Here is a 26407-nt window from a genome sequence, read left to right as displayed (position 1 = left end):
AAATCCTGCTTCATGTAAATAAACCATTTTCATAATAATATACTTTTCTAGTAGTATGTGCCATTGGGTAATCATAAATAGAAAATTGCCATTTTAAAAAATAAGGGCCGCCCCCTGGGATCGTAGGATTCACTGTACTCACAAACATACCAACAAACCATACATGTTAGGTCACATGAGCCAATTAACGGAGAGAGTTGTGTCTTTTGCTTCCACACTTCTTCCTGTTACAGTTAGAGTTGAAGTATTTCTGGTCAGGTGATCTCTGAGAAAGCACAGAGACCATCACGAAATGGTGGCTCAAGGCAAGAGATGTAAAAGGACAAAGATTTACTTAAATATATATACCAGTTTGGTAAGATTCTTTAATATGCCACTTAATATGATATGAACTATCTGTTGCTTAAGTGTTCATTTTGTGGGTATAGTTTTCCTTTAATATCTGTGGTTTCATTTAATATTAGGCAGCAAATTCATTATAATAACATGAACTTGTTTGTTGGTCAAGCACACATACAGACATGCTAGGGCAGGGATGTCAAAAGCTGTTCTTAACACCATTTCCCAGTATCCTCAGCCAGCTGATGGTTCTAGGAGTTGCAATTTAATATATTTAAGGTAGTAAATGATTATCGCAAAAGGCAGTTTATCCTCTAAGGCTACATTCAATCTAGCATTAAGCATGCATTTTGTACACTTGTACCTTTCCCTGTGTTATCTAAGTTAGAAATTCTTCGTTTACTACACTGATGCCAATGTAATGTTCCTTTATGTTTTTAAATTTAAATATTCCTAATAATCTTTCTAGTTTTAGTAGTGTCAGCCACTTCATTGCACTGCAGCAATGGTTGTATTATACTCATTGAACTCTTTTGGGGAAATACAACAGTCCCTATCAGACTTTGCAGCATATCTCTCTCTGGGGTTGCCTGGTTTTTGGAAGGGCTGCCCGGGTGAAAAGTTCCTGTACGAATTTCATCATTTGGAAGTGAATGATCAGCCAAGCGCTGATCACCATGTCATCAGTCCCATCCCTGACATCACCCGCTACACCCCCAATGTCACTGGCCTGCCCCCCTATGGCACCAGCCGCCCCCCCATGTCACCAGCCTGCTCCCCTGCCCGTTTTCTTAAAAAAAAAAAGTGGCAACCCTATCTCTCTCTAATGTTCGCTTCATTTTGGAGCTTCTTCAAGAAACATTAGGTGAAATTCATTTTGTTCCACAATTGCTGCTTATGGAAATCACCACTTGTTTCAGGTCATATTTTCTTCAAAGTGGGGGAGTGGTTATTAACCTCCTCTAAATAATGACTGGTGGTATCGTTGCTTCTAGTACTATTCACTGTCGAAGACATTCTTGACGGACGATGCCCTCTTCTCTTGTAAAGTAGACAACAAATCATCTTCTTGAAAGTCCGCCACATCTCTTCATCTTTAAAAGAGTATATAACAGGGTTCATGATAGAATTCATCAAGGCAAGCAGGAGAAACCACCGTTTTACATGCTGCACCCCACATTTAGTGCAGTTAAGGCCATCAAGAAGTATAACCACCATTCCCGGTGTCCAGCATATAACAAATGCACCTAGATAAAGAAATTCAAAGTATTTTAGCATCCATGGATTAATGCAGAGACAACAATAAAATAAGTAGGGATCATGTGCTTTTGGCTTATAGATTGTTACAGATTGTTCTTAAATTCAAAATAATGTATGCTAGGTTACAATTATTTCATCCTTAATTACATTGTAAAGATTTATTGCTAAAAAAATTTTATTCAGTATTAAGAAGGTTCTAAGGATTTATCTATGAATATAATGTATTTTGGGCAATAGTATGCTGGGAGTTGTACAGCTCAATTTCACAATAATGATGAACATTTTTTCATAGAACCTATTAAATCCTTCACAATTTGCATGTATTTAAATCCACTTGTGTTCAGGGGCTGGTGCCTAATGGACTAATCTACAGTCCTTTTGTACTCGGAAAGCTGCAGCCGTAATAATACTTCCCTTGAGAAAATTTTGTTTGCAAAATGTTCTGGGATGAATATCCAATTTGGTTGCAATAACAAGATAAAGTGATGAACCAAAGTTTACAAATACACTGCTTTATGAATGCTGAGAAATGAATAACCCCTTTTGCCCCAATAATGATATGCCCCAATAATGGTATCGTGTTAAATGCTGGTATCCTTTTTTTATAGAATGTGATAATCAGTTGTTTAATGGGCATTCTTAGGTTTTCTAACAATAAAATCACATTTTGCCTCAAAATGCTTGTACAAAACCACACCACAGACTGTTATGGTAATCACAGAGACCATGACCTGGTGCCATTGTGATTACTGCTTGAAAATGCTCACTGCCACATTTTTGAGTTATAAATCTCTTGACATGTGATTGCACCAACAGGGCAACCCAAGTATCAGGATAATTTATGGAGTATTTACTATTTATTGTTGGACCTTCTTTATGTCTAAATACAAAATAATTTCACATCCATAACACTAATCTTTACTTGAAAATGTTTAATGAGCCCCACCACTGATCCATTACAAATTTACAAAATCTAACTGTTCAATGGCCACAAATAAAAAAGCATTGAAGATATTGATACTAGTAAAGGTAAAAAGGTGGTGCCCTCTAGTTTAGCAGTTCATGTCAATGAGAGGAGAGACACTTTATTGAACATAACTGGCATCAAATCAAACTACACTCTCTTCACCTTCTTTGGGTATTGCTACAGGGATGTCATGTTGTCATGTCATGTTCAGTTTTCAATAAAATGATACGGTTAAGATACATGTAAGCAAGAATGTAAAGTAGCCTGGGATTCGGTTTTTTAATATTACTTTTAATTTAGTAATTAATGGATTGTATCCATTTTAGAAAAACATTTAATTGTGCTCCTCCAGCAGAATCCTGCATTGAAATCTGTTTAAAAAAAAAAGAGCAAATTGATGTTTTAATATTTAATTCTGAAATTTGACATGGGTTTCGACATGTTCTTAGTTTCCCAGGTTCCCTCAGCCATGTGACTTGTGCTCTGATAAACTTTACTCACTCTTTACTGCTGCACTGCAATTTGGATTAATATCACTTCCCTCCCCCCCCTTTAGCCCATCAGCAGAATAATGGGATGGTAACAGCTCCCGGACACCAGCATTGCTAAAAATGCTCTCATGCCGCACCTAGTGGTAGATCTGAGCACTCAATAGTCAAACACCCAAGCCCCACTACAACTCCAGTTACATTGAGTATGATAAATAATAACTTATCTGAAAGCAATTCCACTGCAAAGTGCTGGCACTTTCTGAAAGCAAAGATCAGGCACAATCACCTGAGATAGTACACCAATATTAAAACTAAAAAATGTATTGGTTCAAGAATAAGTATTTGAAATGGTTGAATTAATTATTTGCAACATACACAGTGTAGTGTAATAATCAAACTGCACCATAAGAATCCTTACAAAATCCCTTGACCTTGCATTGACACTGCAAATGGTGTCCATGCTGGCTAGTGATTATAAATCTTCCACTTTAAAGAGTAGCATGAATAAAATGATAAATGCCAACCTGGCTGAAAAAGTAGACTTCAGTTTTGCTAAATATAAGATTATACATATGGAAAACAGTTCTTTATTACTATAACCAAAACTGTGTGGCTTTACACGGTTCATCACCTTTGCCCTAAGGCCCAAACTCTGGCACCTTGCTAAATGATGAAGCTGACTGCTAGCAAACACCCAAACATAATGGGAGCGGTTTAGAAACTGCAAAAGCACTATAGTCTAAGCCTAGATGAAACTGCTGAAAGGGAATATTAACATCTATGTTACAAATATTATTGGTGTCCATCTTCAGGCTCCACTAGCTTTAACATGCCAGAAAATATACATATAGACCATTAGTTGTTTGTTTTCAAACAGCCAACCAATAAATGCTAACAACTGATTGGTTACTATGGGTTCCTAGACAAGCATCAAGCTTAATCAGTGTGGTTTGGTGACTGGTCCACATTCTTATATAAAATCATTAGAAAGTCATCCAAACCTATCCTTCCTTAAATTGTGTATATGAGACAAGATCTATTGACTGGGAGGTTTTTCCAGTTTAAACCCTTTTGAATTAAGGCTGTGATGAATGAAGGTGTGCAAAGGCTTGGAACTGAAATATCTGCAGGTCTCAACATGAGTGAAAATATAAGAACAGGAAATGGTGAAAAGTAAACACCCAGATCATAAAACAATGCTCTCTTTTACAGAGGCTAGCTGCCATGTATTCTCACTAACCTACTGCAACTGGAATACCATTTTCTTATCCATAAACACAGCCCCTCTTATCCCCCACACACCATGTTTCAATCATTCCTTCTCTGCTTTTTATGTCCTTTATCATCGTCAACACCTGGGCCTCTCCCAAGTTAAATAGGGGGATGCATGTGTGCTAATATTTAAGATCCCATTTTACATTTCCCTGCAGAAAAGAAATGTAACTGGGCTTGGTGCCCTGTCTTATCAAAATAAAATACAGTATATAGATTCCCGTTTCAGTACAAAGGAAAATTAATCTGGCACTTTTAGCTTTACAACGAGGCAGCAGCAGCTGCTGGTACATTTGGAGAACATGGAATCCAATGTTGCAGAAGCCAGCTGCTTAACAGACCTTAAGAACTGAATTCTGCTACATTGTTTAAAAACCCAGAACAGAAAGGATAAACACTTCTTTTACATCAATTAGATTTACAAATTAGAATTATTTTTTTTAAATTACGAGTTAAGTCAGTCTCTGGGTGGAGATCCCCTTTAACATATTATATGTTATAGGAATTGTATTACCAAACAATGAAAGTGTTTTAAAGTCATGAAAATATCATGTAGTGTTGCCCTGCACTGGTAAAACTGATCTGTTTGCTTCAGAAACACTACTATAGTTCATATAAACAAGCTGCTGTGTAGCAATGGCAGAAATTGAAAAAAGTCTATATGGCACAGGTTAAATAGTGGAAGCTTGATAAAAGGCCGCATGGCCTGAAACGTTGTGGTGATGCCCACAAAAGCAAAAATAAAGGCTTTTTAAATACTTCAAGAGTCGATGGTGCTGTTCAATTTCGCATTACACTGTTTGCCAATGGGAAGTGGCCATTGCAGAACGTGCACCATCCCCAAAGAGTATCGAGAATCGATGTGCTGACTATTCTTTCTCCACAGGTTAAATAGTGGATAACAGATAACACCATTATGTTCTACAGAATGTATCTGTTATCTGCTGTGTAACTTGAGCCTTTTCTCCTTTGAATAGCTGCCCCCATTGCTACACAGCAGCTTATTTATATAAACAATAGTAGTGTTTCTGAAACAAAACACTTTTATTTTTTGATGTTACTGTTCCTTTAACTTCCTGGGTTTATTTTGATTAATGCAAATATATTTCTGAAGCTGAAGTTGTGATGTAAAGTGTAAATGCTGGCATCTTATATTGGATATTATATACTGTATGTTAACCTATATTTGTTTTATGGTTTATGGTATGTTTAGCATTGTTGTCTTGCTCAGCTGGGGCCCTGCATTTGAGTCTGTCCAGGAGTGTGTAGTGCATGGTGTATGTCTGTTCACCCTGTATGCGTTTCCTCTGATTCCTCTCATTTGGAAAACAAGCCTGATGTGTGATGTGTGTGGAACAGGCCTTAGTTGATAAGCACCACTGAGGCAGGGACTGATGTAAACGATACACAAACTCTGAAAAGTGTTGCATAACATGTCCATCCTATTTCATGAGAAAACCCGGTAAAATTAATTTGCAAAATACCACTCACGCATTGTACTGATCCTTGCAACTCTAGTCTTCAAGATGAAGCATGCAATATCATATTAGAATGATAACAGTACTATGTAACAGGCTGCCCAATTTACTGTAGATTGCACAGGACTGAGAGTATCTGAATGATTACTTATTTTCACATTGGATTGTCTTACCTAGAACAGCCATAACAGTCTTCATCAACTTTATTGGTGTCCTTCTCCGGCTGATAGACCCAGTGGTATGAGGAGACAAGACATTGGTTTTTCTCTGAACGTACATATAAATTCTCAAGTAGACCACCAACATGATTACAAAGACAGCCAGGTTGGAGACTGTCCAGAAAGTTAAAAAACTCCTGCTATAGATGGGAGCTAGCGAGGAGCAAGTTGTTATATTGCAGATACAGTTCCAACCTAATGTGGGGACAGCACCCATAAATATAGCAATGGCCCAAATTAAAAAAATAAGAAACGTCACTCTTCTTTTTGTCAGATTGCTGTGAATTCTCATTCGGACAATGGATATGTGCCTCTCAACTGCAATTACCAACAAGTTAGCCAATGAGGCCGTCATGCTTGTATCCAGAAGACCCTGACGCAGGAACCACCTGTTGACTGTTAATGTCTTAGACACTGGTCCAGTATGGAACATTAAAAACACATAAGCGATCCCAGCAAAAAAGTCTGCTGCTGCCAGGTTAGCGAGCAGGTAATAAAATGGGTAGTGGAATCTCTTGTTTATAATCACTGCTGCTATAACCAGTAAGTTGGAAGCAAAAATAAAGAGACAACAGCATGCTCCAAAGCAAAGCACAAGGATCAGTTTTGTCCCTGTCCAGTCATCCTCTGTCTGAGAATTGCTTTGATTGTAGAAAAAGTCCATGCGCTTATCATAGTGACAGACGTTCATCCTGAAGTTGAACCTAGCATTCTGTCCGGCAAAGAGAGGGAAAGGTGCTTTATTAATTATGAGTGTCTGTTTGCAAATTATCAACATTTCAAAGTTAAAAATCAGTAGTGCATTAAAGGACAAGGAAAGGGAAATACACTAGAATGGCAATGTGTTACACCCCAGTGTATTAAATCACTATGTTTTTTTCCCTAGACTGGGGCTCCTGTTTAAAAAGGATTGCATCAGGCCAAAGGATATATCTTATCTTACACCTTGCAACCATCTTTTTAATTTTTTGTAACTTTCAAGGCTTGCTCATAAGCATCATAGAAAAATCATAAAACATAAAAAAGCTACAGTATATAACTCAATGTTTAAAAGTCTTGGAAAATATACTGTAGGTATTTTCCAAGGGAGCCTTTTTTTAATGTATTGGATTCAGGTGGGGATATCATGTTTCTTAATATGCAACTTCCTTTCTGCTCTTTTGTGATGTATAGAATTGTATAAGAAGAGTACACCACCCAACATTGTTCCTTCTTTGGAGATACCATTCTTTGCTATAGCCTTGATCAAGTATCAGTGTAGTTAGTTTTAGAAATTATTTATTCAGACCCTCTCCTATTCATATTTCAGTTTTTTATTCAAATCAGTGCATGGTGTTGAGGGTTTTTTGGATCTTAGCAACCAGATTGGTGAAAATTCAAACTGGAGAGCTGCTAAATAAAAAGCTAAATAACTCAAAAATAATAAACCAATTGCAAATTGTCTCTGAATATCACTCGTTACATCATACTAAAAGTTAACTCTCCTCAGTGATACAAGTTCAATAGAATACAGTCCCCAGCGGGACTCGGGCAGAGCAAACTTTCTTTGCGCTTTCTCTGAATTTAGGTAAAGTGCATCTCACAGAACCCACCAAACGTAATATAAAGCTGTTAGTGGGTGATGGTTGATCTATTCTAACAATAGCTTAAAGTGGACCTGTCACCCAGACATAAACAGCTGTATAATAAAAGTAATTTTCAAATTAAACATGAAATCCAAATTCTTTTTTTCATGAAAGCGCTCATAGCTGTTGTACGCTCATTTAAACATCTCAGCTGTCAATCAAATATTGCCTGTCCCTCCTCTATGCCTAAGGCATAGAGGAGGGGCAAGAAATTACGTTCACTTTCCATTCAGCATTTCCTATATGTCACTGCTCTCCCCACATTCCCCCAGTTTGCTCAACCATTTATGTAGCCAGGGCATGGGGATGGAAATCAGGTCCCCAGTTCTGGTGCACAAACAAGATTCTGAGATGATAAAAGGCTTGTCTTAATAACAGTGTCCACAAAATGGCTCCTGCCTGCTTGCTATAATTATGAATTCCCAGACTGATGGAAACAAGATTCAAATAATTTATACAGTGTAATTAAAGTTCATTTTGCTTGACTAACACGATAACATAGGACTGGGAATCATTTTTTTGGGTGACGGGTCCTCTTTAAGGGTTATACATTTTATAATACTTCTTTATATAAATATTTGTTCCCCTGCAATGTCATTTTTGTCTCACGTGCCTTGACAAGTAAGAACAGCCTTGTATTGAGCAAGTTTTTCCTTAATATGAAGTTATATTGTAATTGTATAAAATACATTAAAGCACATGCTATTTGCAGATAACATACACAATACAATATACAGGCTGATATTACAATGTAAATGCCATAGAGATGAACAGTATCTGCTTACCTATGGAAATCCTGTAATCCTAGTGAAGTTGAAAGGTCCATGAGAGAAGACTGGTTCCCATTTTATTTCTCACCAGAGACCTTACCAAGAAATGAGAACTTTTAACCACAGACAAATAGCATACTGTAATTTATCTTAAGTTATAGAGTACACACAGCTGGTCTGTGCTTTATTACTGTGCTAATGCAAGAAAAAAAAACACACAGCCAGGTAATAAAAAAGAAACTTACTCCTAAAGGCAAACAAATTGTTCAGTCCCCTTTCTTAGAAAGATAGATACATTCAAATCCTTCCTTCTGAAAGCTCGGTTTTTTGACAATGTAGACAATATAGAGATATTAATTTCATTTTCTTTTTCCCCCCTTTTTATTAAAGGGGATTATGGGCCAATGATGAAGCAAACATTTTTACCACATCAGATTTAATATATAAGGAACATTTTATCTTATGTTTATTACAGGTGGGTGGCTTCCTGACAAGTACAGTATTTTACAATATTACTGCTCAGGAATTGAGAACATTGTGCAAGTGCTTTAAAGGCATCTGAACAGTTATTATGGTTGGTCTCTCTGGCACATTGTAGCTTTCCTTTTGCAGAACATTTAATTTAAGAGCACCAGTAATCCTGAATGGGCATAGAGCATGTGTAGAGACATGAATTAATGAGTGTGGGAACATATGGTTACAGTTTTACCTTGTAGCTAGTTTAGCTACAAACAAGAAAGTATAATACAAAATATTAGATTTGGAGCCATGCAGTCTGATGAAGCATATCAGCTAATCAGGTTTTGGAACAATCTATCAATACTTTGACCAAATTGTAAAGAATGATTAAACTGAATAATCAAATGGGTCATGTGGGCAGCTTCATGTGTGGAAGAACAGTGACATCTAGGAAGTGCTGAATGGAAAGTGAAAGTAATTGTCTGCCCCGCCTCTATGCCTAAGAGGAGGGGCAGGCAATATTTGATTGACAGCTGAGATCTTTTATATGAGTTTACAACAGCTATGAATGCTTAATTAAAAAATAATTTAGGTTTCATGTATAATTTGAAAAGGACATTTATTATACAGCTTTTTATGTCTGGGTGACAGGTCCACTTTAAGAATATATATATATATATATATATATATATATATATATATATATATATATATATATATATATATATATATATATAGCAGAAAACACATAAACCGCACTCCAAGGACTTCGTGTCTCAAGAGCCAAGTGAAAGTTTATTCAGGAGAAGACAGCCTCAGTTGGAGTGCCGAAACGTTGAGCAAGAATAAACTTTCACTTGGCTCTTGAGACACGAAGTCCTTGGAGTGCGGTTTATTTGTTTTCTGCTATACTAATGTGTTGACCGGCACCCAGGCATTTGAGGACAGTTTAGAGTGTACCAGTTGTATGGGATTTATATATATATATATATATATATATATATATATATATATATATATATATATTCTGTATATAATATATTAAGACAATATATCTAGGTCTTTAGGAAAAAAATACGGTAATACATGTCAAGGAGGTGATTAAAATGTAAAAACCCTAAACACGTTTGGCCATTAGGATCATTATTATTTTAGTTCATAGCTCCTGTGAGTGCCACATTCATTTCCTAACAGCGAGAATTGGGTTCAAGGGGAAAAATAGCAAAAACAAGCAATCAATATGTGTTCAAAATGTGAAGCAGAGGAAACCCTGAAATGTTTCCCAAATGAAAATGTCTCGTTTGTCACTGTGCTTAAAAGGGAATGTAAAAAAAAATGTATTGCTATAAATGTTACTTCAGGATGAGCTCTTACCACAGTTTTTATTTTTTTCTAAATTGCAGTTCTTAAAATGTGGCCGCGAAAAGAAGATCAAAGTCCGAGTTTCAAGAAAAAGGCTTCAATTTAGTCATTTTATAGTAAGGATTCTATAAAAAGACACTTTTGTTCTACCTATTCACTTTGTCTATATGATTTAGTGCAGGGAGAAAGCAATCTGTAATTAAAGACTTGTGAATAGTTTGCCATTGCTTGAGTTTACCTATATTTATATAAAATGGCAAATGTGCAAGCCCTCGTGCTTTATATTTACAGTAAGTACATTTACTTGTTATTCTGTGTGTATAGGTATAACCATATAAAATCTAAATGCATCTCCATAATCCGAGGCAAAAAAACAGTATTTAATGGAGAACTAATCCCTAAAATTTAATGTGGCTAAAAATGCCATATTTTATATACCGAAAGGTTCAGCATCTCTATAATAGTAATGATCCAGGCCTTCAAATTTGTCACAGGAATTTCCTATCTTGGTTTACCATTTTGTAGAACAGCTGTTGAGTAGCTAAGCTTAGGGGTCGTCGCAAATCACCAAGCAGAAAATAAGGCCTGCCTGTCATATAAGCTGATGCTACAGAGCTGATTATTAAATTCTGATGCTAATTATGCTGGATTCTGAGCTGCCAAGTACCAATAATCTGAATTATTTACTAATCAGCCGTATATTGTGACATTTATATTATATACAGTATATTTTGCATCAGTCACTAAGCTCAGTAAGTGACATCAGCACAGAGCATGTGCAATGAATCAGCAGAAGAGAAGACGGGGAGCTACGGGGGCATCTTTGGAGACACAGATCTTCCCTGCTAAAGGGCTGTGGTTGACTTGGGCTGGTATAGAACCCCAAAACATAATATAATATACTATATAGAGATGATAGATAGATAAATAGAGAGATAGTAAATATATACACCCTTTTGTAAAATATAGGAAAATTATAAGTCAAAGAGGAGTTCCATATAAAGGAGGTGATTTCTAATATCCTCATATGTTACAACACAGGGTATATTATTTTTTATAATAAATAACATCCTTATAAACAGTACAGAGTGATGTCATCAGTTATAATTTATGTGTAGTGTAAAGTATGAGAATATTATATGGGTCTTATACAATGCAGTACGCAAAGTGCTTAAAAAGGCTGCAACTGGCCATTTTTGGGTGTCTTGCACATTGCATCCTGCATTGTGTGAATTGCGGCAGTCCTCTCTGCAGAGACTTGCGGCTCAGCCCTTGGAAAGAGCGCTGCCTGCGTTAGGTGGAATCTCATTTCAGTGTTAGTGAGCAGACATCTCAAATCCCCACCCTTTCAAGTTAAAGCCAGCAGTTTAATGTCTTGTCAGATAAATTCATGTGAATGTTTACTCCTAATAATTATACCCTTTCATTCAATGCTCTGACACTGACGGGCGTGCATTGACCCAGTTCCCAACAGTTGAATCAAATCCCTTAAGGCGAAACAGGTCAGCTTACATTTCCCTTTCATTGCCTCTTAATTATACAGCATACAAAAGTTTTGATGCTGAGGAAAGAGTTAAACTAAAAACTTGAGTAACATAAAATACAAACCTGTAAAGCCAGAGCTGTTCTCTAGTAAACCTGTAAGAATGCTACCAATGTCCTTGGTTTGTTTTAAAGACAGAATGTAACCTGAATCCACAATGGGTTGCTATAAAACTCTGGGTGTATGGATTAGGGGACTAACTTCAGTGAGTCTCTGCTTAAAGCTCATTCAATTCTACAACAAAAGCACTTTCTCAATTTACTTTTAGACCACTTTAATGCAACTGTTATGCTTGGAATAGATATATTTGATTAAAAACAATTCTATTTGTGCCTGCAAAAAAGTGTAATGGTTGGTTTCTAAGTCCAACACATACTCCACTACTGGAGCAGTGGTGCTTGTCTTTTCCAACATGCCATCAGGCACCTTCTGTAAGTGTGACAAGGCAATGCATCTGCTTTGAGAAACTCAGCAAATGGAACAGAACCAAAGCACATGCTTTATACAATCTCAGCAGGCACTCTAAGCATTTGATACAATTCCATTTTCTTTGTGGTTTATCCCTTATCTAGCAACTCTTTTTTGCTGTTTACTAAGGGCAAAACTGCATAGGGACCCATTAACTGTTCTGATATTTTATCATGCCCACCAGTAATATTTTAAAGGCCTATAATGCAATAAGGATGGATAAGAAGCAGTTTTAATAAATGCTGTAAATGGCTGCTGACTGGTCAAAGGTATGGAGTCAAAACTATTGTGGGGCTCAGTCAAACCCAGAAGTGCTGGAAAACTAGATACATCCAGGAAAACATCTATGAGGTTCTCATTAAATAAATTCTCAGTGATTTGCTTATCTGGCTACCTGTATGGCCACTTAACTTGGTCACACTTGGACACACTGGTGCTTGTTTATTAACACTGACATTTTTTTACCTAGGCTGTTACCCATAGCAACCAATGATTTCTTTTTCTTTCATTGTTCTTACCTGCAGCTGCTAATCACTGACTGGTTGCTATGTGTCACTGCCCTGATGCAAATTTACCCTTTTCAAGGTCTCTGACTCATACCATACCATTTACATACTTGTCTCACAACCTTAAATATAAAAGATTTTGTTAATTGCTGTCCTAATCTGATATCTTCTCATCACTTGTTATGTCTAAAATGGCACAATATGTGTGTTGTACAATTAATACAACCTGTACACCATTAATAATGTGCTAAAAAGATGACAACCTGGGTGATTAACACAAGTCACTCTAAGCAGCCCATTAAATACAGGAAATATCTGCTTGCTGATCATCTGCTGCTCGGTTTTCCTGCAGGCATAATATATGCAAGGAGCACGAGTCAAAACAAGGTAAATAGGTGCAGACTTGCCTCTGATGATCTAATGTTCCAGGCTACCAGTCTTCTTCCTGCTGTGTCTCGCCATCACTTCCATGTTTGAAAAACAAGTGCATATTCCCATGCCTTTGACGTGGCACACTTACATATATCACAGCTCTAAAGTGACTTTTGTGAGGCCCCTGAAAATTCCCAGTGTATAATAAATGTACTTTGCCCTCTTTTGTTCCGGTTTTCTTTTGGAAAATGTATATGAATATATTGCACAACATATGCATATCTTAACACCCTCCAACACAAAGAAGAAGCCAGTGGATACTACGTACAGGTAGAACACCTTGAGACATACCAAAAGGCCCTGTGCTCAATAATAAAAGGTGCTAAAACAGTGTAAAATAAATGCAGGTATTATGGCATTGTTTTACATCACATTAGGCTCTGGTGTAAGCCATTAATATAGAATGTGATATAAAAGTCTGGGTGAAAATGCCATTAATTTGATAATGTTTAGTGTAATCCAGCATTGGTTTTAACACAAAACTACTGACAAGTATAACTAATGTTTGCGTAACACCAGCCACATGTTAGGTAACTATGGGGGCATCTTTGCCTTTGATATACAGATGGAGTAAGCTTTAACAGTACATTGGCTTCAAATTATGCAACATGACACTTCTTTAAAAAAATTTTAAAAGGTGCAGATTGGACAAATCACTTGGTAGAGGAGAGTGAGATTGTCTTAATTCCAAATTGTACAGTTTCTTTCCCCCTGTAGACCATGAAGTCTGTGTCGTTCGGTAACCAAAATCACTTTCAGTCTCCTCTTGAGGCAACTTCAAGCAATTTTGGGAAACTGAAGTGACACGAGGGTTTTACCACCAGTGATACACATTATTGCTGGTAGGAAAGCTTCACAGGAGATTAGTCACCCACATAAGCAGAGATTTATCAATGGTAATTAATTTGGTGTTTCATTGCCCTTAAGGTGCCCATTCATGCCCTAAAGATGCCCATTCACAGATATTGGACAATTCAAACATTCTTCATTGAAGAAACCGCCTACTGAACCACACAAAATCATGGTGGTTGGGGTGTACATCAGTCTGTGGAAGCAACATCTGTGAAATGACTGATTTCCCAAGTCTTCATTATCATGCATTTTAACTAAAGTGTCCTTATGTTTTCATTGGTCTGTCACTCTAAATGCTATTCTAGATCATCTTCAAATACTTGCTGACAATTACCCTGCTCTTCGATGATTTACTGCTGCTCCCTTTAAAAAAACAATTATTTTCACACTTCTAAGACATTGCCAGGCTCCATTTATGTATGGAACTCTATACCTTGTTTAATTAGCCTCGTGCAAAGTTTGTTTCAACATTTAAAGGCAAACAAATCTAAGCTAGCTCCACCCACCAAAGCTAACCCAATATATTCATATTCATAGCTAGTCTTCATCTTATCCCATTATCTAGAGATCTGAATTCTCTGTAATCTGAACCTGTAAACAGAACTAAATTTACAGCCCTCCAACATGTGTGCGTGAATTTACATATGCAAACATTCCCTCTGGTATATGCTCTATATGCTCCCTTATAAATGTAGATCAGCCTTACAGTCTCCTCCACACTGGTGATGATCCAGCTCCCCAGCATGTGTGGAGCAAAAATATACCTGGCATATGATTCCTTATAGATGTGTGTACTGAATGAGAAGTTAGATAGTAACCTACAATACAATTTGATTATCAGAGAATAGTCACAAGATGCTTAAGCAAGATTTAAGCAAAATTCATAAAATTCTGCATTGCAAAGGAATTTGTAATTTCTATCTATCTATATTCTATCTATCTATCTATCTATCTATCTATCTATCTATCTATCTATCTATCTATCTATCTATCTATCATCTGTCTATCTATCTATATCTATCTATCTATCTATCTATCTATCTATCTATCTATCTATCTATCTATCTATCATCTCTCTCTCTCTCTCTCTCTCTCTCTCTCTCTCTCTATCTCATCTATATTCTATCTATCATCTATCTATCTATCCATCATCTATCTATCATCTATCTATCTATCTATCATATATAGCCTATGTGGCCCTTGAGTTATTACACAGCAATATCACTATATATATATATATATATATATTAGAACTTGATAGCATTTTGATAACACTTAATGTATTAACCGATTTGTTAATTTTAATTATGAATCAGAAAAGCTCTTAAAATGTGACATTTCATTTGACAATTAATTTGCAGTTATGTTTCAGAAAAATATTTTCTACTTCATTTAGTAGAGTCTAACCTTGAAGATTTAATGTTCAGGCAGTTTGGCAACAAACACGACAGACAGTAGATACAGAAAACCCCAACTTACCATTTGACTGTTCATGTAGTCAGATGCCTGTGAGTCTCATTCGGGTGCTGAACACTGCCCGAAGTAACCACATGCTCCCCAGAGGCCCAAGCCGACAGCCCCTACCAACATAGTGCACACAGGAGCCAACTGGGAGTGATGAACTCTTTGGCCGTTGCTTATTGTATTGCTGTGCTGCATGTGCTGGCTGGAACTTGTAGGAAGCATGCATGCCTTCTGCTTGTCCCACCCCACGCAAAAAGGAGTAATCTTTACCCCTCCCTGTTTAACTCACTCAAGTGCACCAGTAACATATTCCATGCTCTTTCAGTAGAAGAATTGTGCATTCACTCAGCTTCTTTATTTCTTAACACAATTAACTTTATTCTACAAACTGGATTACATAAACAGAAAGAATCAAGAACACATTTTTTTTAAAAATGTTAAGTATAAAAAGACAAAGTATTCAATAGCACACATCTCTGAAGCACAGTGACGTGATATCTATTTTTTATTGTATCAAATCATTTTCCAGAACTGCTGCAAAATGGCTAATAATTGAGTAAGGTTGGAATTGTAAGAGTATAACTGAGATAGGACCTGCGGGAGTGACCTGTGATGGCTTGTGGGATACTGTGGGAATGTGTGAGCTACGTAAACAGCAACAAAATGGGCATTCAAGGATTCCACAAGGGCCACAGAAATAAAAGTTTTTTTTAAAACTATATTGAAGGGGTGGTTCACCTTCAGGATAACTTTTAGTTTGTTATAGAACGGCCTATTCTTAGCAGGGTTTTAAAGGAGAAGGAAAGTTCCAATCCAAGGTGGGTGCAAAATGTTAGAACACCCCAAGGATTGTAATGTCTTACTGTACTTAATACCTGAGGCCGGTGCTCCTGTTAGCAGAAAACTGGATTCAGACACTCAACTATAGTTTATATAAACAAGTTTCTGTGTAGCCATGGGGACTGCTATTCAAAGCTGAAAAAGAAGGCACAGGATACACAGAAGATAACAGTAGTATACAATGGGATTCTTCAGATATTATCTGTTATCTACTATGTATCCTGTGCTTGAATGGCTGTCCCCATGGCTACACAGCAGATTGTTATATATACTATAACTATAGTTGTGTTTCTGAAGTAAACACACCAGTTATGCTAGTGTAGGGCAGTACATTATATTGGCATCCTTTTAAAACACTTTCATTTTTTGTTGTTACTGTTCCTTTAAATTGGACCCTAGCAACAACATAGCTGCTAAAATTCCAAAAACAACAACAAAAAAGATAAATAATTTAACAAAAATGCAAATAATAACAAATGAAGACCAATTGCAAATTGTGTCAGAATATCACCCTCTACTCCATACTAAAAGTTAATTCAAAGGTGAAGAACCCCTTTAAAATAGTCAGCATCTTAATTTGACGTGTTCCCTAGGGCACGTAATGCGCAGAGCAAATCAAGATGCTGGCTATTTGAATATAGGTTAAAATTCATTTTTACTTTTATAAGTGGCTCTTTTGGAATACTTGAGTCCCCGAATGTAGGGGCAATTCTAGTGTTAAAGCCGTCTGAGGAGGCATTCTTGATGCTGCTCCCCTCATAATCCACACTTACCTAAACAAAGCCGGCGGGGACCAGATTGGGCGCATCAATAACCAAAGTTACCAATGGATTTTTGACACTCTATGGGGAAATGAAGCCTCATGGCAGAAACGCACCTGCCTGAATGCCCAATTTGTTGCTATTTACAGGCTACTGCTCCATTGCTGATGGGCTGGTGTACCTGGGCCACTTTTTCTACTTTGTGTGTGTTTACCTTTGGTTCCATGTGCCCCTTTTTTTGTTATATTAAATGTGTGTTCATTGATCAATGCAAAATGATGTGTCAATTCAGCAGAATGTTTAGCTGTTTTGAGCAGTTGAACAGAACCTTTAGTGCCCCACTGAATCCTTACTCCCTGATGCCAATTGCAGGAGAGGAGTAAGGATTCATGCAATCTTTTCTGCACTTGTATTAACTATGAAAGCATCTGTATATTTTTACTGTAAGCATTGCTAAAGCTCATAAGAATATTACTGACACCTAATAACTCTGTCCCTATTTGTGTTAATTTCACACATACATTAAAATAAATTTATATCACAGTACCAAGATACAACGTCAAATGCTTGTTTTTTGAGGCAAATGATATTAATTTCATGCAAAAATCTGGCAAACGGTGCGTATAAGTGGCTTATAACACCAATGTTCTATGCAATGTTTAGCCTGCAAAACAAAAAGAATGGTAGAATTTGAGAGTATACAAAACGTAATAGTAAATAAAAGAATAAACCTAGCATGTAAGTAAACTCTGTCTTTAAAGGAGTGTATGGGAAAGCCAGCAATAACTACATAACATTCAAAAACAAAGGAAAAGAAACTGTTTAAAAACACTTAGCATGTCTGCACTGTAAAATAAGGGATTTCTTTTTGAAAAGGCCAATTTTCTGCCTTTGGAGTAAGCCGTGAGCATGTCTGTGCTTGCAGTTATCCCCACTGTGCTAAGACAAACAACGCCCTCTGACTGAGTGATGCGGTGACTGAGTTCAGGAAACACAAAGTGAAGGGGAAAAAAATGAAAACAGTTTAACATGCACAAGAAAAGGAATGCAGGTGCTATTTTAGAAGCAAGATAGTGCTTATTTAAGTAGACTTTACATTCACTTTATTCTTCTATAAATGTTCAGCGAAGATTGGACCATATTTGGCTTTACTGATCTACATATTTATATGTATGGAACTAGGAACAGCAGCTGATTGCTCCGACGCAATAAGCCTAAAATCTATAGGCTCTCCCTGTTGCCTCTGGGTGCAAATGTTTCATGAACAATGGTGGACTATGTCCATGGTTTTAAAAATAATTGTTGAACAAAAAATCTTCTTATAGAATATAATTTGCCTCCTTTGAATCCATGTAAAAAGCCACACAAGTGTGATATTGTTCTTTTTACTGACAATGTCTGTTAATGTTCCTATCTAGTGGCATAACTAAAGAATAACGCAGGCCTTTCTGTAGTCACACCCAGGTCCGGACTGAGAATTAAAAAAGGCCCTGGCATTTCAGGTACACAGAGGCCCAATCAGCCCACATAGAGGCCCACTAAATTCTGACTTTCTATGGGACCTTCTAGCAGCCCCTCTGGCATTTGCCAGAATCCACAGATTGCCAGTCCGGGCCTGGTCACACCCCCTTCACCTTTCATGGTTATACCATTGTACCTCTCTGTGCCTCCTTGACTTATCTTGCCCCCCAACAAAATACTATCCCCTCAAATCACATGTAAATTCCTATGTGCAGTAACCCATAACAACCAATCAGCAGTAAGCATTCACTGCTAACTTGTTTCAAACCAAATACCTATTGGTTTCAATGGTTTATTGCACCTGAGCAAACATAGTGCCTTTTATTGCATAGAAAGGATGACATATTGACACCTTAAAGGAACAGTTCAAAGTGAAAATAAAAAGTGGGAAAATAGATAGTATGTGCAAAATAAAAAAATGTTTCTGATATAGTTAGTTAGCCAAAAATGTAATGTATAAAGACTGGAGTGACTGGATGTCTAACATAATAGCCAGAACACAACTTCCTGCTTTTCAGCTCTATAAAAAAGTCAGCGACTTTAAAGAGATACTGACACCAGAAAGCATACCTTTTTTAAATCTATCTTAATATTGGCCTTCCATGCTACTTATAATTTTGCCATAAACTATTTGCCTGATGCTTTTACATTGCCTATCTGATTTCCCATGTTTGTCTATGAGGGGACTGCCATACTTGTGCAGCAGGAGTCTGTTAACTGACAGGCTGAGATGGGTTGGCAAAAATCTATTTATCCAGTTTTTATTTTTATACTGAACAATTCCTTTAACACACTCCCACTGTCACGTCTAAATTATTTTTTCCATATGAATACTTAAAGGCGAACTAAAGCTTACCGAAGCTAAGAAGTAGATTAGAAATGTTGTACATTATGTTTTGGGTTTCTGTACCAGCCCAAGGCAACCACAACCCTTTAGCAGTAAAGATCTGTGTCTCCAAAGATGTCCCAGTAGCTCCCCATCTTCTTTTCTGCTGATTCACTGCACATGCTCTGTGCTGCTGTCACTTACTGAGTTTAGAAACTGACTCACAAAATCAGAATGAATCCTGATATCGCTGGGGTTCCCATAGCTCATACTCAGCAGAAAGTGGCGGCATACGCAGACGATATCTTGTTTTTTGTTACAAACCCACTTATATCTTTGCCGAATTTGATGAAGGAACTTCGGACTTATGGCTCAGTTAGTAACCTAAAGATCAACTATCAGAAATCGAGTTTGTTTAATGTTTCCTTATCAGCTGCACTGCTGGACCAAGTGAAGCTCTCTTTTTCTTTTGCGGTGGAGGATAAGTCCATTACGTATCTGGGAGTGAAAATTACTGCTAATGTAGAAGATGGGGTTGCCGCTAATATTTTTCCCTTACTCAAACGAACACGAGAAGACCTGGCTCGGTGGGAAAGACCTGGTTTCTCATGGTTTGGCCGCATGAATATAGTGAAGATGGATGTCTTACCTCGGTTTTTATATTTTTTTTCAAACTATTCCTTTCCAGATACCGCAACATGTTTTTCAAAAATTTAATGCATTGATCTCTCACTTTATATGGCTAAAAAAACGGCCTAGGCTTAAATTTAACTTTTTAACTCAACCCAAGACCAAAGGAGGGGTGGGATTACCGGATTTCCTGTCGTACTACAGAGCAGCGATTTTGCAAAGACTGCTGGACATCTGGCATGCGAAAGAGGCGAAAATGTGGATATCGATACTTCAAGAAGAGTCGAGGGTTCCACTGCAAGTACTACCGTGGATAGCAAAAACTGATAGGTCGCTTACGACACCACGGAATCCGATTATTCTCAATATTCTGCATACTTGGGACAGCCTGCGAAGGAAACTGAGCCTGGTAAATACTAATACTAGAATGGTACCGATATTGTATAACCCGAAATTTCCGCCAGGTCTACGAAAGACTAACTTCACGCAATGGATCCAAGGGGATACATTGTGGGCTTTCCAGCTTATGCGGGGAAGAGAGTTTAAGAAATTGGAAGAGATTCTACAACCTGATAGGATTTCATCGTTAGACCATTTGAGGTATTACCAGGTTAAACACTTCTTGCTGACGGAAGGCACGTTGGATTCTAGCAGTAGTGTGGATACCGCTTTTGAACAATTGTTTACACAATCCAACAGATACCCTCACGAAATCTCGTTGTTACGCAGAATCATCTCTGATACTCAGGCCTCACCGATGGGTCTTTTCAAAGAGAAGTGGGAACAGGAACTCAATGTTACTTTTACTGATGATGAGTGGTCCGCCATTGTTGATAGAGCATTCCAAACTGCAACTAGTGCCAAACTACAGGAGCATAACTATAAAGTTCTCTCTCATTGGTATCGGGTCCCTGTAAAGTTAGCAAAAATCTTCCCGGATGTCCCGGACACATGTTGGAGGTGTGGACGAGGGAGGGGGACTTTGTCCCATATTTTGTGGGACTGCCCAGGGCTACGATCTTACTGGTCAAAAATTCAGCAGCTATTGTCTAAATTTACGGATCTCGAGATTGTGGATTCTGCAGCTTTTTTTCTACTTCATCACAACATGATGTCTACGGCTCAATATAGACGCTCCATTGTTTCCACTTTGATTAATGCGGCCAAAGCCTTAATACCCAGGTATTGGAGGACGGACAAATCTCCCTCAGTCAAAGAGTGGATTTTGCAGGTTCAGGAAATCTATCAATTTGAGAAACTCAAGATCCCCAGAGACCAACGTTCCCAGGAAGATAATTTTCGACAGAAATGGACCCATTGGCTTCTCTTCATGGAATCGCCGGAATGTGCGGCTCTTCTCCACTAACAGGTTCTCGATCTCAGTATTAATGCCGTTGGGTTGCTCTGACTATAATTGGTGGGGGGATTGCTGAGACCCCGGCGGGCCTCCTCCTTCGTGCCTTATTACATTACCTAGATTTGTGCTGATTTGTCCTCCTTGCTCAACAGTGACTCTTATACTTTTCCTTACCCATGCTAATTGATATAGCACTTTACATTGCTTTACCTATGGCATAATCCTGTTGTTTTTGTTTTCGTTTGGTTGTGCATTTCTCTATCTTTGAACTAGCTCAATAGACACATGATACTGCACTGTAGTTTCTCTTTTTGCATGTCTTGATCTGCCTGGTCATGTTATTTGATGTGATTGAACATTTCTGTACACACATGTGATGGCAGTGCTGTATGACGGCGCTATTGGAAAATAAAGAATTTATAGAAACTGACTCAAAATATACAGTAAACATAGAATAGAAATGTCACAGTATTAGGCTGATTAGTAATTAATACAGATAATTACTACATGGCAGCACAGAAACCAGTGCAACTAGCCTAAATTTAATAATCAGCCTTGTAGCATAAACTTATATTACAGGCCAACCTCATTTTCTGCTTGATAATTTGTGACGACCCCTAAGCTTAGCTTCTCAACAGCTGCTCAGAGCCCACTGAGCATGTGAGTGTCACAGACACTTTCCAAGATGGTGACCCCCCTGTTACAAGTTTGAAGTCCTTGATCATTGCTGCTATTGAGAAGCTGAATTTTTAGGCTGGTGCAATAAATTTAGTATATAAAATATGGCATATTTAGCCATATTAATTTTTTGGGTTTAGTTCTCCTTATCCTTCCATTGTGATTTGCATCAGGTATACAAAAACATATGAAACTGCCTAGAATCAATCTGGATTCCCCAGCTAAATATTTAACAAATAAGTCAAGCTGGATAACCAGGAACAATGAGGTACAAAGGAAAGGTGCAGGGGGCAAATGAGAACACAATAGAGGAGAGCAGCAAAATGCAAACAAGATAAAAATGGAGAGTTGAAAAGAGAAAGGAATAGAAATGAGGAAAGAGGAGGAAAACAGAAGAGAATGGTATGAAAGAAAGAGAAAAAAGAGGCAAGCAGGTAGAGGGGAGTAGAATAATGGAACCAAAATAAAGGGATGAGAGCAGAAAAGTATACGAAAATGAGGGGTAAGAACTCATATAACACAGAGAAACTTTGGCTGAGAAAAGCGTATTTGCTTATATGTTTTCTAGCCTGGTAAATGAAAAAAATTATAATTGCTGGGGAATTGAGAAAACTGCAACCAATTTCATAAATAAACATTGAAGAGGCATTGTAAAATAATTCGTTTAGATATTTTTGCAAGTTGTAACAATAGATCGGTCAGACAGAGCTCTGTTATATATTTAAAATTTATTTACGTTTTAAATAGAAAGGAAAGGTAACTCTTCTTAAAAATGAAACTTACTGTGATCTTGTTTTAAGTATTTCTTGTATTCTGTACTTTTCTATAATTTTCGGGCAATATATTTGTAGCCCAATATAAAAATGGTTCCTTTAGGGCTCCCAACACGTTGTTTATTATGCCACTTATGTCACTCATTAAGGTGGCAGTACTTGGTGGTAGCTATTGCAGAAAGACCATGAAAATAAGATCTCTTGTGAGTAAGGCCCTTTGATCCCATTGTTATTATGTCGCCATTGTTTGTTATATGATTGTTATATTCCCATTTGTTATAATTTAATATAAAGGACTACGCAACTAAGTAGAGCTTAAATAAATAAATAAAATAAATAATGGTGGTGGTGGTGATGATGATGATGATGATGATGATGATGATGATGAAAAGAACATTTTTAAAGCAAGTTTTCAACTGCAATAATAACTGAAAACTGTACCCTAGAAAGAGAACATTGCTTGTTTTTGTCAGATGGAAGACTGTTAGGGCATATCTCATTTGGTTGGGAAAATGTGTGTGTTGATAAGAAACACTGATTCTCTATGAATTGAAGAAACGGAGGAAGCAGACGGGCAGAACTATGCTGCAAACTTCATTTATTTAGATACATTTCAAAGTTTGCAGCATCGTTCTGCCCCTCAGCTTTCTTCAATTTATACTGAATCTGTGGTGCCTGGGCAGGAGCACAAGATGGACACTGAAAGAGGATGAATTATCACGCCAAGCCTGTTCATTCTATTGGACAAGAAACACTAATTGTCCTTTCATTGCTTCTATGGTTTTTACTTTAACCTATGTGAAGAAGCATTTAGCATCATAGTGAAGGAGAAATGCTAGCTCCATATAGAAATTAATGGAAGAGATTATTTGATTTATGGACACATCCACTTAGGACAAAAGAGAGATTAGTAAGTAATCCTACTGAATCTGCTGTCTCCATTTACGGTAAACAAAATAAAAAGGAAAGCCATTATAACTTATTTGGCTGAAAGTAGCCAACCCAAGATACAGTTACTTACTAATTATCAGATTACTCTGATTATGTGTTAATGTTCTGCTCTTTCTAGGTGAAATTAGTTGCTTAAAATGCTCACTAGACAAGAGGTCTGAGAGGCAATGCCAACTGAGACAATAATTATCCATTCCCAAAAGAACAAAAAATGGTAAAAGCCAGCAAATTTTCAGTACTGTTTTTTGCAGGAATCTACAGCTCTCAACCCCCTAGCATGTAATGCATTTCTGAAAGTACCCAATGCACTACATGGTATTATAAATTCTAGGGACCCTGACACAGGGGAACAGGACTTCTACTTATACTCGACTTCAGTACATGTTTTTATTTTTCTATAATTTTGTTGTGGAATATAAGTATATATATATATATATATATATATATATATATATATATATATATATATATATATATATATATATACACTTATATTCCACAGCAAGCTTATAAAAAATAAAAACATGTACTATAGAGAACAAGAAGGGAAAGCACTAAACATTATGGGGGCTATTTATTAAAACTCAATTTTTCCCCATTATTTTAATAATAAGAATTCAACCAAACTCCCATCCACGATATGGCTTAATTTACTGTTAGGATAAAAAATTGTCCATGCAGGAAAAGTCTTGCAAAAAATCATACAACAATTAGAATCATGTGACTTTTTCAAATCATCGATTGAAAAACTCAAATTATTTAGATTATTGAAAGAAAAACTTTAATTTATCGGATTATCAAACAAAAACCAGTGTCAAACAATCATGAAGGCAAAAAAACATGTTCCAATTGTTAAAAGGGCAGTCTGCCATTGACTTTTACATGAGTTCAACAGGTTTTAGCTGGAATATTTTCAGAATCTAATTTTTAGCTGAAAAACATGGAACAAATGCAATTAAAAGCAAGGAAAGATCAGAAATAGGAAAAAAACTGTTTTTTTTCCAGGCAACCTAGCATGCATTATGAAGTCAAAGTCAGTGGGTCTCATTTATAAACTTTGTGCAGGGCAGATTGGTTCGCACAGTGAATATATTGCCCTGCACATGGTTACATTTATGAAGCTGAATAAAAGGGGGCAAACAGAATTGAGATTTTTTTTCACACTGCGAATGTCTATAAGAGCTTTTTAAATATGGCATAAATCGGAAATAGTGAATATTATGTGCACACTCTTTAAATTACGCCACAACTTTGGAGGCGGAGAAAATATTCACAAAACAGTTTTGCAAATTGAGAATTTAAGTTACTGTCAACGTTATTTTCGTGCACAACAACCTCGCACAGTGGGCGAACTTATGCAAGCGCCCATCAAATTTGCGAGCCATAAATTCTCAATGCAAATTCACAAAAACCGGAAAGACGGGCACAGCAGTGCAATATTTTAGCATTCAGGAAAAAACATGGGCAATACAACCATTTGCGAATAAATACGCACTGCACAAACTTTATAAATGATCCCTAGTGTTTCCAAAATACTGCTTAGATGTACAATAAAAATATAACACTAATTAGTTAAAATAAAAGGAGAGAGAGAAAGCAATTATATAAACTGGTAGGATTTGTTATTGCTGCACCCTACTTTCTGCTTTACCATACAGTAAAAGACAGGAAGCAATAAATATAATGTAAATATTACAAAGATAAAGGGCAGATATTTTCTTTTTACGTGAAACGGTTCACTAAAAATCATTATAAGAAAAATCATGAATAGAAAACTTCGGCATCTAAAAGCAGCCTAGTTCATGTAGAAGTCATGAATAGTTTTTCATATTTTTTTAGTGCTTGTAAACTGATAAAAAAAGATGAGTAAACTACCATTTTAAGGTATTCTATGTATTTTCAACAAATTTATTGAATCATGTTTTTTTATATTTGGATTTTTAAACAATATAATAATAAATTGAGCGGTAGGGAAAAAACCTCACACTTACACAAATAAAAATGTAATAACCCCTTAAATTACAATCTAATAATTGCCTATTTCATTAACATTATTTTTAAAATTATGCATTTCAAAAGCAGCTGTTCAGAAGCTAAGCTTTAGGTATCATCGCAAATTATCAAGCAGAAAATGAGGTTGGCCTGTAATATAAGCTGATGCTACAAGGATGATTTTTAAATTCTAATGCTAATTGCACTGGTGCTGCTGTAATAATTACTAATGAGCCTTATATTGTGACATTTCTATTCTATGTGTACTGTATATTGTGAGTTGGTCCCTAAGCTCAGTAAGTGACAGCAGCACAGAGCATGGCAGTGAATCAGCAGAAAAGAAGATGGGAAGCTACTGCAACCAACTTACTGTGATTGGTAGAGAAGCCCAAAACAGAGGCACATTTATTAAAGGTCAAATTTCAAATTCATGTGAGTTTTTTTAAAACTCTATCAAATTCTAATATACTCAAATTAGATTTGGGGGTTATTTAATAAAAACAATCGAATATCTTAAACTTGCACAAATTTTACCGACTTAAAAACTAGAATCGAATTCAAAAAAACTTGAA

General features: G+C 36.7%; 1 protein-coding gene across 2 annotated transcripts; it reads right to left on the bottom strand.

Moving 5' to 3' along the window:
* Nucleotides 1-369: 369 nt before the first annotated feature.
* On the bottom strand, nucleotides 370-15731 carry lpar3.S (lysophosphatidic acid receptor 3 S homeolog). 2 transcript variants are annotated; one of them, XM_018260691.2, is made up of 4 exons: nucleotides 15522-15730; nucleotides 8436-8515; nucleotides 5981-6737; nucleotides 370-1586 (listed from the first exon to the last, which is right to left on the bottom strand). In XM_018260691.2, the coding sequence occupies exons 3-4, from the start codon at nucleotides 6714-6716 to the stop codon at nucleotides 1261-1263; spliced, it is 1062 nt and encodes a 353-aa protein (XP_018116180.1). In that variant the 5' UTR covers nucleotides 6717-6737; nucleotides 8436-8515; nucleotides 15522-15730; the 3' UTR covers nucleotides 370-1260. The 2 variants fall into 2 exon arrangements, with proteins under 2 accessions (XP_018116180.1, XP_018116179.1); XM_018260690.2 differs by lacking the exon at nucleotides 8436-8515 and having other exon boundaries at nucleotides 15522-15731.
* Nucleotides 15732-26407: the final 10676 nt, after the last annotated feature.

The sequence above is a fragment of the Xenopus laevis genome, chromosome 4S, assembly GCF_017654675.1.
Source record: "Xenopus laevis strain J_2021 chromosome 4S, Xenopus_laevis_v10.1, whole genome shotgun sequence".
In the NCBI taxonomy this organism is placed as follows: Eukaryota; Metazoa; Chordata; class Amphibia; order Anura; family Pipidae; genus Xenopus; species Xenopus laevis.
Note: the sequence above shows the minus strand (reverse complement) of the source record. Positions and strands in the feature narration are given on the sequence as shown.